Below are 13,770 nucleotides of genomic sequence, written 5' to 3'. Positions count from 1 at the left end.
TATAATCATTGTGTGTTATTTCCATGTAAGAACTATAAGTAGTTTCGGATGCATAATACTACTATTGTAAATATTAATTCAGATATTGGCTCAAGACTGGCTCAAGACGCTAGATTTCACGATCACTGAAGAAAGGTTTAGAAGACTCTAGTAAATCTTTAAATGACTTGTCTGTGTATTTTTGAATGGTTTCTAATGAACTTGGAATCGATCTCAAACTGTTAATGTTTCTGACGCATATTTTTAACGCTTCCGGTCCTTGAGATGCGGATAAATTTTCCTTGGTGACGTCGCGACGTAGTTTCTCCTCATCATCAAGCACGAGCTGAATTGAGTCTTTCACATGCGGAGTCTGTTCCATTATTTTTCGGATTAAGGCATTTGCTTTGTTGTAGAGTTGCAGTGATTCAAGAGTATCTTCTGGTAACCCATGACAACAGTCTGAAACATCTCTGACGTCGTATTCTAGTATGACTGAATATTTGGTTCTAGTTCCTGTGATTTTAGCCTCACCTAGAAAAAAACAAAAATATCAAAAAAATGAAATGAAATGAATGGAGTTTTACGTCCTACTTTTCTGCACCATGTGGGCTAATGAAGACAGGCAACGCCATGCAGGGTGCAGTGAGGGAAATTTTGCCAGGACAGCGGCATTAGCCTGCTCTTTTTCGATTTCCAACTGTCGAGGGATCTTTAACGTGCACAGCCTGTAGCACACGGGGCCTCGGTTTATTGTCCCATCCGAACGACCAGACGCTTTTTCCATGTAAAAAAGAAACTATTAAAGGGGTGTGGTCATCCGTATATTTGTTTTAGTAGCAGGCAGAGCTGAATTACAAATATCTGTATTACTACTGAGAATTCGATATAATTTACTTAGACTTTAGACTGTTCTATATTCTGCACAAAATGTCAAAGACCAGACCATTTTTTCATGTCAGCCCCTCAGACCTGCATCACTGACCAGGGGATGATCAGAAGTTACTATCTTTATCCATGCCAGGAGTGAATCTTGGACCATCATGTTTGCAAGCTAGTATCTAACTCAACGAGTCCCTACAAGCAAATTATACCTTGCGAGAAAATTGTCATATTGTGGTCTGAAATAGTTCCATTTCACCGGAGTTACTTCCCTTCTGATCAAGTAGAGGTGTTTTCTCCACTATGTGGTAAGATGTTGCTCTTGTGGAATTTCCTTGGAGGGACACCAAAGCATGGCTAAATTGTAAATCCCCTATCTAGATACAGGACTCCCCACAAATCTATACAGTAATGTAGGGGTCCTATGCTTACGGTGCTGCAACTTACCACAGTTTGTAGACAGGAGTTTCATACATTCCTTTAAAGTTGGGATCCCCCTCGTATCTTTTTCATAGATCTGTTTAAAATCATTTAAAGTTCGTCTTAAATCTTCAAACCTCTCCAATAAATCGTTGAATAGCTTGGCTTGGTCCTGGATATGGAAACAGGTGAATTTGTTAATAGGCCAATCAGTGTGGGATAACGATTTGGTTGGAAAGATCGTAACTTACTATTTTTTCACTATTGTACTAGAATAACAATAACCAATAATTTAATGCATGTCTTTAAAGGACTGTTAAAACGTCTGATTGAAAATTGGAATGATACAAATTGATGCTATCATATACTTAAAAAATTAGAAAACTTCTTTCCAATCCCTTTTATATTTAGAGTTCATCCCATGCTACCACTCGTTTCAATTATAATATCTTACACATTCTCTATACTTACTTTAAATGTTTTATTCAGGGAAGGAATGGGCAGGTCATTAACTATCACGGGCGATAACTGCTGTAAGGACGTTACTGAAAAAATAGAATAACGTGACATTAATAAAAGCATCTTCACAATGTCAAGCTATTACGGACTTCGCCTAATACCTTGACTGCAATAGCCAATATTCTTGTATCACAATCCAATTAAATCGCTGCATTCCGCGATACAAGACTAGTGGCTATTGCTGTCAAGGTATAAGATGAAATTCACAATAACATTGATATTGTGAAGATGACTGATAAAGTTCTTATAAAAAAAGAGGATTCAGGATTCGCAATTAAGCCTACTTCATTGAAATTATTAGTCTATGCACCACGCTAGCAGCAGGTCGCGGATCCCTCGACAATTATACTTCTTTGTCTAGACTAATAATATTTCTAAACTTAACAATATTTTCACTTACAGAACTGTTTTTCTTTATCGATAGGTTTATGTTGTCGTGCAGACTTCCCGCCACTGGTTTTACTTGCGTCACTTCCGGTATTATTGCCGGGTCCGCTACCGATGTTTGCCAGAAGAGGAGTATTAGGGGTTGGCGCCTGATAACTCTTCTGAAATATTTTCAAAGAATAAAAATATAATACAAACCGATTGCTGACCCGGTGATGACCACTTATGGCGTAAAACGGACATTAGAGTCAGAGATCGTTAGTGCCAACAGCCTACCGTGTAAGTTCTGTGGCTCAGTCACCATAGGGACTTGTTGAACGAAGTCCACGGGCCCCCGTCCCTAAAGAAAAAACACATGGTAGTAACACATTAACTAAAGACTGAAAACCTTTCATTAACAGCCATTAAATTGACTTATAGAGGCGTCTCAGAATGTACGTATACGAATACATGTATTTTTAAACAAAAATCCCACGGTTCCCCAGTTGTGCTACCGGTTACACTAGCAACTTTATGGAAACTATCCACTGAAAATCTTTAAATCTTTCATTAACAGTCATTAAAATGACTTATAGAGGAGTTTCAGAATGCACGTATATAAAAACAAAACCACTTAAATCCACGGTCCCCCAGTTGAGTCACCGGTTACACTAGCGCTCTGCAACTTTATGGAAACTGCCGAATGTCGGTTATAGTGTTGTGATATATGTCTGAACTGTGAGATAAACAGACACCCAACCCTTCAGACAAATTTGAATTTGAGTATTAGAGATTATCCCAGATTGTTTTATTGACGCCATTTTCTTGACTAATCATACTTTAGTCTCAGAAACAGGATTTTTTTAGCGTTCACAGCTCACCGTCGACATTTGAGCCATCGAACCCATGTGTGTCCAGAATTATCTGCATTTGAATGTTAAAATGACGACTCGTCAATATAAGATACTCTGTGATATATAGAAAAGACAATTATATAAATAATGAGTAAAATTACCAGTTCGAGTCATTTTGAAGGAATTATACGATTTCGTGCATTTCTAGTACTTTCGAAGGCTATTTTTAATAAATTCATGATCTAAACCAACCACTGTAAATGACGCACCTACCCTTTTCGATTGTTCATTTTCAATGATATTGTATGAAATACGTGTTTTTTAGAAGTTTTAAGTGGAATTGCATGAACTACAGACAAAAAAATTGAAAAGGTACAAATTGATGCTATCAGTGTTCCCGATAAACAATCCCTTTAATAAGTTATTAAGTTATTTCACGTATAAACTTACAAGGGTAGATTATCTCCTTTTTGAAATGTTTGAACAACATATGCATGTATATATAGGTATGATAAGCAAATTTCTATCAAGTTTCTATCATGTTAAGGGGAGGGAAGATGAGGTATGGTGTTCGGTATACACGAGTTACGGTCACGATACTCTTTTCTACTATGTATCGATAATCAATCACCAATCTGCGTCGATATGCACCTTAAAATGGGAACAGTCTGTATTTTTGGGGATAGATTTGAGTCTTTATTGTGCTTTAAAATTCTTAAGAAGTACTAAAACGCACGAAAATCGCATAATCCCTTCAAATATACCTCAAACTAGAAATTTCACTGTCTACTTCTATATATGGATGTGTTTTCTAACTTTAATGTGTTTTTTTAACATGAATAATTATGTACACACATGGATTTGAAGGCTCAAATTTGGACGATAAGCTGTGAACACTATTACTCATTATGTAAGCTTAATATATTCCTGTTTCTGAAACTAAGGTGTGATTGGTCGAATGGATAGTGAAGGTGCTCCTTTAACCTCAGTGTGTATATCTCGCGGTTTAAAAAAAAAAGAAAACAACAATGATAAGAATTTTCATTTCAAGAGTATTCGTAATGTGTCAAAGCTAATCCTGAAATGAAAGGTTAGCCTATATCGCATTTTATGAACCACCTAATATACTTCCTCCACATTTAATGCTTGTAACTTTCACATGGTTAAAGGCCTTTACCTTTTATACTTTAACGGTTAATCCCTTTCACGTCTCTGCCAGTGCGTTACACTTCCCCACTCTTAACACGATGTCCGTATCGCTTTATTAATTGCCGGTCACCCCTCTATAAACCCCATATAAAGGTAATTTACCGCAGATTAAAACTATAAATACCAAATTAATAATTTTCTAAATGATGGGTCATACTCCATTTATCTCTGGATTTTATTTACGAACATTGTCACGAGATACTACAAGTATCCGTTTTAATTAACATACGGTACAGGACTATTTATTAAGATACTGGTTTTGGTTATGGTTATGTAGATCATTTTCATAAAACGATAAGTAAGAAAAAAATTCCATGCGTTTCAAGCCACGAATTCTCGATTCAAATAATTCTGACAAAAATCCAGAATTATCTTCGAAGCGTCAGTAACAGATATACCGGCAAAAAGCTCTTCCGAGATATTTAAAAAAAAGTTAAATGCGCTCTCCACTTCAAATAAATCTTAGTAATATATCACATACATGTATATTTGTAGATGTTAAACTGTATCATGATTGGAGTGCTCCCATATCTGCGAAATAGACATCAATTACAAACTGGGTGAGACTTTTAAAATATCTAACAAGCTCAGGACTCTCAAATTTGTATCACACAGCGCCCTGTAATATTTTGATTTACGAAATATTCTTAGCCAAATACAAAGCAGAGCAGAAGGAAGTTTTAAGCGTAAAAAACATTAACAGCTTAAAATACACACAGGAACATATTGACACTATTAATGAAAATCCTAGCTAACCAACATGACCCTTAAAATAGATATAGGCCCCTTCTTACCTGATTGTCGTCTCCTAAACAACTACACAGGCCACCCATTCTTCGTCACGTGACATCACTCTACTTTCAATTTGATAAATCCATAAATAGACTCTATATTGATAAGTTTTGAATGTATTTATAGCTGTAACGTTTGTACGGTACGTGCAGCCCGTTTTGTCCATCTTCACCACAATGGTCAGACGTATTACGTCTTAATCTTATACATTGACTGTAGTGGTCCACTCCAGTGTTTCACAGAAGTTTGTAAATGCAGCAATTTGATTTGATTGTGCGCTAGTGAATACAGCCAATCTGAGCCATCGACAGAAAGACTGTAAAACGTTGGCTATGATTGGCCGTATTCACTGGCGTACAATCTAATCGTATCGCTGACCAGGAAACAAGAAAGTGGACCATTACAGTCAATGACTCATGGTATAAGATGAGAACGTAATATCTTGACAATATTGTGAACATATTGTGTTTTCTAAAGTATTTCGGCTTTAATCTTGTTGATCCAATATTATCTTTACTGCAGTTGACAATTTCATTTATCCGTATCACCTTTTAGAATTAAAATATGACATCCAATCCTTTAACAGTTTAAGAAGAATAAATAAACAACCACATTAAATGTTAAAATATTTTTAGAGGCCACCAAATGTTAAGCCCTTTTATTGAGACGACTCGATTTCAAGTCAATCTGATTTAAATCGGGGTGTTTCTAGAGTTTTTTTCTGTAAAGCCGCGAATAGAGGATGGATGGTGTCCGGTGCGGTGCCCGGTGTGGTGTATTGTGCAGGATTTTCGATACAGTAGAAAATAGAAGAAATGAACACACGAGGTACGGGTCCGGACACTGTGCTGACACAAATCATTTCTTCTATTTTCTACTGTATCGATAATCATCGGTGTTTCTTACGAGGGGTGATCTACAATGTCATGGTTTGATTATATTTTAATTTCCAATATGAGAAACAAGTGAAAGTTACACAAAATTTAACCTGAAAATAACCCTTTGAAATTCATTTCAAGATAATGATATTTTCATTAATTGGACGACCTTTTTTATTTGGTTTCAACCTCTTGATGAGAGAAAACTCTTTTTGTATGACTGATATGGATAAGCATTTTTAGTACAGTTGATCTAATTGGTCGGGAAATAATCTCTCAACCAACAGAAATTAGTTTGATTCCATCGGCTCCTTGCTTCTAAAGTTACTGTTCGAAAACATAATTTAAGATCGTAGAGACGCCCTTACTCTAATAGTATCTTTGTTTTTCAATTATATATTCTAAATGCACACAGAAAGCCACCCCAACTTTTGCACGATTTTAACGTGGACTGCGCTACGGCCTTGTTATTTTCAGTTCAGGCATTGAGCCCCTTTCAACACCGTGAAGCTAACAGTAACAGCGCACAACCTAAAATTGTTTTCACAGAATAGACCAAGGTCGCAGCAGCTGAACCAGTGCCATCAACGTTAAAATAGTTTTTACAGGTTTCACAACAAACGTCTAGAAAATCAAGACAATCACCACCATACTCTATCATTGCTTGACATTCTACTGGATATTCCTGTTTACCATCACAGTGACCTGGAAAACATAAGAATTTCAGGCATATAACTCCCATAAATGCCTAAAGCTCTCATTTTTTGCTTGTGGCCTGAAAACCAAGAATCTGATAGCAGATGCGTACGGCATTGCAGCGGTGTGTGAAAATGAATAGGCCTATCTGTGAAATCTAACTGACACCACCTTCGAGGTTAACCATTAATTTACACGTGTATAACTTGACTGACTCTGCACTCTTCCGATACTTTTATTGTTTAAATCGTATTTTAGTGCGATCATAGGTAGAATAAAGAATGGAACGTTTGCAAATTCATTCTATGAGCAATAAGATGTCTCACCTGTAGAATTGGTCGATCCAGTAGTGATATGGTCGGAGTCTGTTGACGTACCCGTGCGTGTACTGGACGGAGTTGTACTAGCAGTAGTACTAGTAGTCAGAACAGAACTAGTTGTTGTCGGAGATGGAGTGGAGCTGGTCATAATTGCTTGAGTTGACGTAGTCGGAGAAGTGCTAGGGGAAGAGGTAATAGTCGTTACTTCCGTTATCGTCGTTGTTGGAACAGTAGTAGTAACTTCCAGTGTAGTCGTTGTTGGAACAGTAGTAGTAACTTCCGGTGTAGTCGTTGTTGGAACAGTAGTAGTAACTTCCGGTGTAGTCGTTGACGGAACAGTAGTAGTAACTTCTGTTGTAGTTGTAGTCGGAACAGTAGTAGTGGTAGCGCATGTATCGCAGCAAATTTCGTTATAGATATAATCTGTGTCGTCTATTGTAACGTTTGATCCACATTTGAAAGTAAAGCAGGGCTGGTATTGATCACCGTACTGACAATCTGAATAGAACAATTAACCCAAAACATGAATTCTCATATTTAGAAGCCCGACGTTTATAAGAGAGGGTGAGTGTATGTTAAATATCGACCAATCCTCCTCTTAAACTGGAAAGTTACCAATGTTTTAAACGAATTTTTGTTCAATCCAGATACACATTGATTTGAGAGACAAGCCAAGAACCTCCCCTGATATGACCCTACCGAAATTTCGAATATACCGAATGATTGATTTACATGAAAATCACCAAAAAGATTATTAAGGCACAGGGAATGTCCCTTCAAAGTTTTCAAAGTCTAAACTTAAATTGTGAAAAATAGCGTAGACATATATGTCTTGAAATAAAGATTCGTCTAAAATCAAAAACTCACTTGATTTTGAAAGAAGGTGTCATAAGCTTTACAAAAAATTAAGATGTCAATTTACATTAACATTCCAATCCAAGATGGCGCCCAAAATGGCCGCCGAACACTAAAAATGTGATAAATTACAAATATGCCTTTATGCCTATATAAGAGCATGTAATCCAAGATGGCGTGCAAAATGGCCGCGAAACACCAATAAAATGATGTTATCTCTAATACATGTGATACAATTATAAATACATGTATGCCTACACTAAAATGTTTATGTTGACATCTAACAAAATTATAATCCATTGTTAATGTTCTAATAGAGGTTATAGTATTCAACATTATGATATGTATGTTTGCAGTCTATGGTCGTATTTGGGTGCCTTTAAACAGGTTGTTTATCAAGTTATTGTGAATCATTCATTATATTGCCCACATGGGCTGAATGTTAAACAGGACCATGTCCCTATGTATTTATGTATTGGGTCTAATTCTGACTCATGTAATGTAAAGGGTTTATTATTATTATTGTTTTTATGTCTACATGAATAACGCACCTGCTAAAAGTTAGATGGTATTTTCAATTAGACTATCTACGCATCTGAAGTGAAAGTAGAAGTACTAATCTACTATTAAAGTACTAAATACTAGAGTTGAATTCTACTAGTTACAGAGAAAAGTTAGACTAACCACTACAAGAATACCATAAGGACTGGTTGAATAAAGTCAACAGGCCCTCATCCTTGAGGGGGCACCCCCTCCCCCCTCCCTCCCCGCCCAGAAAAAATAACAGGAGGGCATATATACAAAACAGACATTCTCAGTGGAGGGGCCCCAACCCACTAAAGTCGGATCGGTAATACGTGGTTTATTTATTAGACGTATATTTCTAACAAAATTTCCTCATTCAGATTCCCCTGTGAGTCGTGTAATTCTGGAAACATGGCCAGATAACTCTAACAAGTGTATATATTCATCAGTTGGACTCACCAGGTGCCATGACTAAAGAATAGAATCTCTATATCAAACGATATATCTATTAATATCAATAATTATTGAAAAGCACTTCTCTGCTTGTTTCAAAATTACTTAATTTGATGAGTCATTACTTAGTTTGATGGATTTATTGGATTATAGACGGATTCTGTCGTATAGTTATGACACTAAGTAAGTCCACGGATGAACAATGACTCATTTTTGCTAAGTTAAAAAAAAATGGGTCATCCTAAAAGGTAGTATACCTTTAAAAACAACATAAATAAAGAAAATAAAAACTAATATTTCATTCAAACCATTTATTTCTTTAATTTTAATTAAAATAACTTTTCTGACGACCTCTACCTTGACCCCTTTCCTTACTCCTACGTCCTTGATCTTTTTGATTACCTTTTCTCCTGGGTCGACCTTTACCCTGACCTTGATGTTTCCTTCTTCTGCCAGTACCTCGCTTACCCTTTCGTCTTATCCATTTATCTTTACCCAAATTTTTAAGTTCGATTTCATGTGCACTGGAACACGTATCACAGCATTTTACATTATAATACGGGTAGCGTTTCATTGAAAATCTCAACCCACATAAAAATTGGTAACAATGATGGGATCTATCACCATATTCACAGCCTAAATAAAAAGTATTAGTGAATTATATTAGTAGGTAAAAGAAAACCCCAGTCTAATGAAAGTTAGATCAAACTTTCGTTCCGTTTCTTATTAAGTTCAAATTTCAATTTAGCCACTTCGATTGTATATATTGCGTATATTCTATTATAGTGTTATAACTGTCAGTTAATGTTTCGGCTCAATTATAAAATGCCTGATTGTTAGCCAAATAACTAGGGTCTAAAGACGGACCTCTTTAACATTCGCCACTTTGATGATACCACCAGCCAATCAAATTTCTGCCCTCCATATCGCTGGAATTTTGTGATTCAGTGTTTAATGCTTCTCGGAGTACACTCTTTGTTTACGTCGGAACGAAAGTTTGGTCTTATTCTAATTAGAGTGAAGAAAATCTAAAACTAATTAAAAGCGTAGCATGACTGATACCGTCTTCACAATGTCAAGACCCTATGATGACTCCAATATCCACTTTTCTTGTGTCACTAAACTTTGTAAATACAGCGATTTGATTGAATTGTAGTGAATACAGCCAATACCTTCGACATAAAGTCATTATGTTTACAGCCTTTCTGTCAAGAATTTAGATTGGCTGTATTCGCTGACGTACAATCCAATTAGATCGTTGCAGTCTGCAAAACAAGAAAGGTGGATATTAAAGTCAAGGATGAGACCAAGTTTGTAATAGCTTGACATTGTAAAGAAGGGTTGATACGCGAGTTGATGTTATATATTTAACCTACCAGAACTTCTTTTAGGAATTGTAAAGTGTTTTTTTTTTGTTATGTGAGTCAGTGACACTGATAAATATTATAATCTCTTTGCAATCCCTTTAATAATACTGATGCCAATAATAAAAAAAAGTGTTTGCGAACAGAACGAAGAGTATTAAAATACTAATTAATAGCAAAAAATGCAAAGATATTATTCAATTAAAATTAAACAAAAACTAAAATGAAATAAAAACTAATATTCCAATAAAGTGCATACCTTCGGCTTTACCGCGGCTGATTCGAGCACACGATTCACAGCACATGGATCCGAAGAAATCATCGTAGCAATCTGAAGGCTGAGAAATCACTCGCTGGTCACAGGATTCTCCAGACTCCGTTAGCTGGAAATAGCCATGTGGTAGATCCCCGAATAGACACGATGCTGAAATAATAGAAGATAGTGCTTCATATGGAGTACTGGATATACATTCAAATAGACTAAGACAAATTTGTTCGACACAGTGGAAGGAGGAGGCGGAAGAGGAAGAGGAGGATGAGGAAGAGGAGGATGAGGAGGAAGAGGAAGGGGAGGAGGAGGAGGAAGAGGAAGAGGAAGAGGAGGAGGAAGAGGAAGAGGAGGAGGAGGAGGAGGAATAGGAAGAGGAGGATGAGGATGAGGATGAGGAAGAGGAAGAGGTGGATGAGGAAGAGGAAGAGGAAGAGGAGGATGAGGAAGAGGCGGATGAGGAAGAGGAAGAGGAGGATGGGGAGGAAGGGGGAGGGGAATAGGAGAGGAGGAGGAGGAATAGGAAGAGGAGGATGAAGAAGAGGAAGAGGTGGATGAGGAAGAGGAGGAGGAGGAAGAGGAAGAGGCGGATGAGGAAGATGAGGAATAGGAAGGGGAAGAGGAGGAGGAGGAAGAGGAAGAGGAAGAGGAGGAGGAATAGGAAGAGGAAGAGAAGGAGGAATAGGAAGAGGAAGTCGAAGAGGAAGAGGTGGATGAGGAAGAGGCGGATGAGGAATAGGAAGAGGGGGAGGAGGAAGAGGAGGAGGAATAGGAAGAGGAAGACGAAGAGGAAGAGGTGGATGAGGAAGAGGCGGATGAGAAATAGGAAGAGGAGGATGAGGAGGAAGAGGAAGAGGAGGATGAGGAAGAGGAGGATGAGGATGAGGAAGAGGAAGAGGCTGATGAAGAATAGGAAGAGGAGGATGAGGAATAGGAAGAGGAAGAGGAGGCAGAGGAAGACGAAGAGGAAGAGGTGGATGAGGAAGAGGAAGTGGAGAGGAAGAGGAGGATGAGGAATAGGAAGAGGAAGAGGAGGAGGAGGAAGAGGCGGATGAGGAAGAGGCGGATGAGGAAGAGGAAGAGGAGGAGGAAGATGAGGAGGAGGAAGAGGAAGAGGAAGAGGAAGGGGAATAGGAAGAGGAAGACGAAGACAAAGAGGTGGATGAGGAAGAGGAAGTGGATGAGGACAAGGCGGAAGAGGAGGTGGACGAGGAAGAGGACGAAGAAGAATAAGAGGAGGTGGAAGACGAAAGAGAACGAGGCATACAAAGAAGAATTGGCGGTGGGGGAAGAGGAGAAAAGAGGCGATGGAGAGGAATGAGGCGGACGATATAGAGGAGGCGGAAGAGGAGGATAAAGGTGAGGTGGGAATTAAAAGTCGGAAGATGACAAGGAAGGAGGGAGAAGTGGACGAGGAGTGGAAGGAGACGGACAAGTTGAGAGGAAGGTTTTTCAAAAGAAAAAAAACCATAACTTACCATCACGCTCTGGCGCCCTATCGTCATACTTACACTCTGTGTCAATACACCACTGAAAATGTTAGAAAACTTGTGTTCTCAAAAATGTAATCAAAATGTTTTGTAGTTCAATAGCATAAAGGCAAGCTTCCCAGGACATACTACATAGCATATTCTGCGAGGCGGCACCAGTTGCTAGAAGTCTTTGAGTTTCTCGCTGCCGTCAGATGCAATCAGTCGTAACCTGAACCTGGGCCAACCTTTAATCTCTTGATAAAGAAGATGAAGATAAAAGTGTATTACCGATTTATTTCCACAAGGTGTTCCAAGGGCTGGTACAATACTGGAACAGGTGCTCGCCACGGGATCAAAACAATATAGACTCTCATAACAAAAATCATTGGGATCTTCTACTTCAGCATTCTGTTAATGAGATAGAAGTTTTATGTAGGGCTGAACTTTTATATAACTTAGTCTCGTGTTTTGTAGTGCATGAAATGCAGAATAAAAAGTTTAAAATAGTACTAACGCTCCGAACCGCAAAACGAACCCCGAAATCCAAAACACCATTTTGTCAATGTCCTTTATTTTCAAAATCTTTACAGAGCAATCATGTCCCACCACTGCCTATACGTCCTATAAGATCGTGTCTACCTATACGTCCTATAAGATAGTGTCTACCTATACGTCCTATAAGATAGTGTCTACCTATACGTCCTATATAACTGCTATCTACCTATACGTCTTATAGGATGGTGTCTACCTATACGTCCTATAAGATAGTGTATACCTATACGTCTTATAAGATAGTGTCTACCTATACGTCTTATAAGATAGTGTCTACCTATACGTCCTATAAGATAGTGTCTACGTATATGTCCTATAGGATAGTATTTACCTATACGTCTTATAAGATAATGTCTACCTATACGTCTTATAAGATAGTGTCTACCTATACGTCTTATAAGATAGTGTCTACCTATACGTCTTATAAGATAGTGTCTACCTATACGTCTTATAAGATAGTGTCTACCTATATGTCCTATAGGACAGTATTTACCTATACGTCCTATAAGATAGTGTCTACCTATACGTCTTATAAGATAGTGTCTACCTATACGTCTTATAAGATAGTGTCTACCTATACGTCTTATAAGATAGTGTCTACCTATACGTCTTATAAGATAGTGTCTACCTATATGTCCTATAGGATAGTATTTACCTATACGTCCTATAAGATAGTGTCTACCTATACGTCTTATAACATAGTGTCTACCTATACGTCCTATAGAACTGCTATCTACCTATACGTCCTATAAGATAGTGTCTACCTATACGTCCTATAAGATAGTGTCTACCTATACGTCTTATAAGATAGTGTCTACCTATACGTCCTATAAGATGCTGTCTACCTATATGTCTTATAAGATAGTGTCTACCTATACGTCTTATAACATAGTGTCTACCTATACGTCCTATAGAACTGCTATCTACCTATACGTCCTATAAGATAGTGTCTACCTATACGTCTTATAAGATAGTGTCTACCTATACGTCTTATAAGATAGTGTCTACCTATACGTCCTATAAGATAGTGTCTACCTATACGTCCTATAAGAAAGTGTCTACCTATACGTCTTATAAGATAGTGTCTACCTATACGTCTTATAAGATAGTGTCTACCTATACGTCTTGAAACATAGTGTCTACCTATACGTCTTATAAGATGGTGTCTACCTATACGTCTTAGAAGATAGTGTCTACCTATACGTCTTATAACATAGTGTCTACCTATATGTCCTATAGGATAGTATTTACCTATACGTCCTATAAGATAGTGTCTACCTATACGTCTTATAACATAGTGTCTACCTATATGTCCTATAGGATAGTATCTACCTATACGTCCTATAAGATAGTGTCTACCTACACG

General features: G+C 37.6%; 2 protein-coding genes across 2 annotated transcripts; one reads left to right on the top strand and one right to left on the bottom strand.

The window, feature by feature from the left end:
- Positions 1–109: 109 nt before the first annotated feature.
- LOTGIDRAFT_170554 (hypothetical protein) lies at positions 110–5,062 on the bottom strand (the record flags this gene model as incomplete). Its single annotated transcript, XM_009046368.1, has 6 exons — positions 110–513; positions 1,309–1,453; positions 1,533–1,550; positions 1,753–1,826; positions 2,201–2,348; positions 5,024–5,062. 6 exons carry the CDS (start codon positions 5,060–5,062, stop codon positions 110–112), a joined length of 828 nt encoding a protein of 275 aa, XP_009044616.1.
- A 7,503-nt stretch (positions 5,063–12,565) lies between these two features.
- On the top strand, positions 12,566–13,533 carry LOTGIDRAFT_135805 (hypothetical protein; the record flags this gene model as incomplete). Its single annotated transcript, XM_009046367.1, has 2 exons — positions 12,566–13,024; positions 13,348–13,533. Coding segments are annotated over 2 exons (645 nt in total), but the record flags the coding sequence as incomplete, so codon positions are not given.
- Positions 13,534–13,770: the final 237 nt, after the last annotated feature.

The sequence above is a fragment of the Lottia gigantea genome, assembly GCF_000327385.1.
Source record: "Lottia gigantea unplaced genomic scaffold LOTGIsca_100, whole genome shotgun sequence".
Classification (NCBI taxonomy): domain Eukaryota; kingdom Metazoa; phylum Mollusca; class Gastropoda; family Lottiidae; genus Lottia; species Lottia gigantea.
The sequence above is the reverse complement of the archived record's forward strand: the minus strand, read 5'-3'. Positions and strand labels throughout refer to the sequence as shown.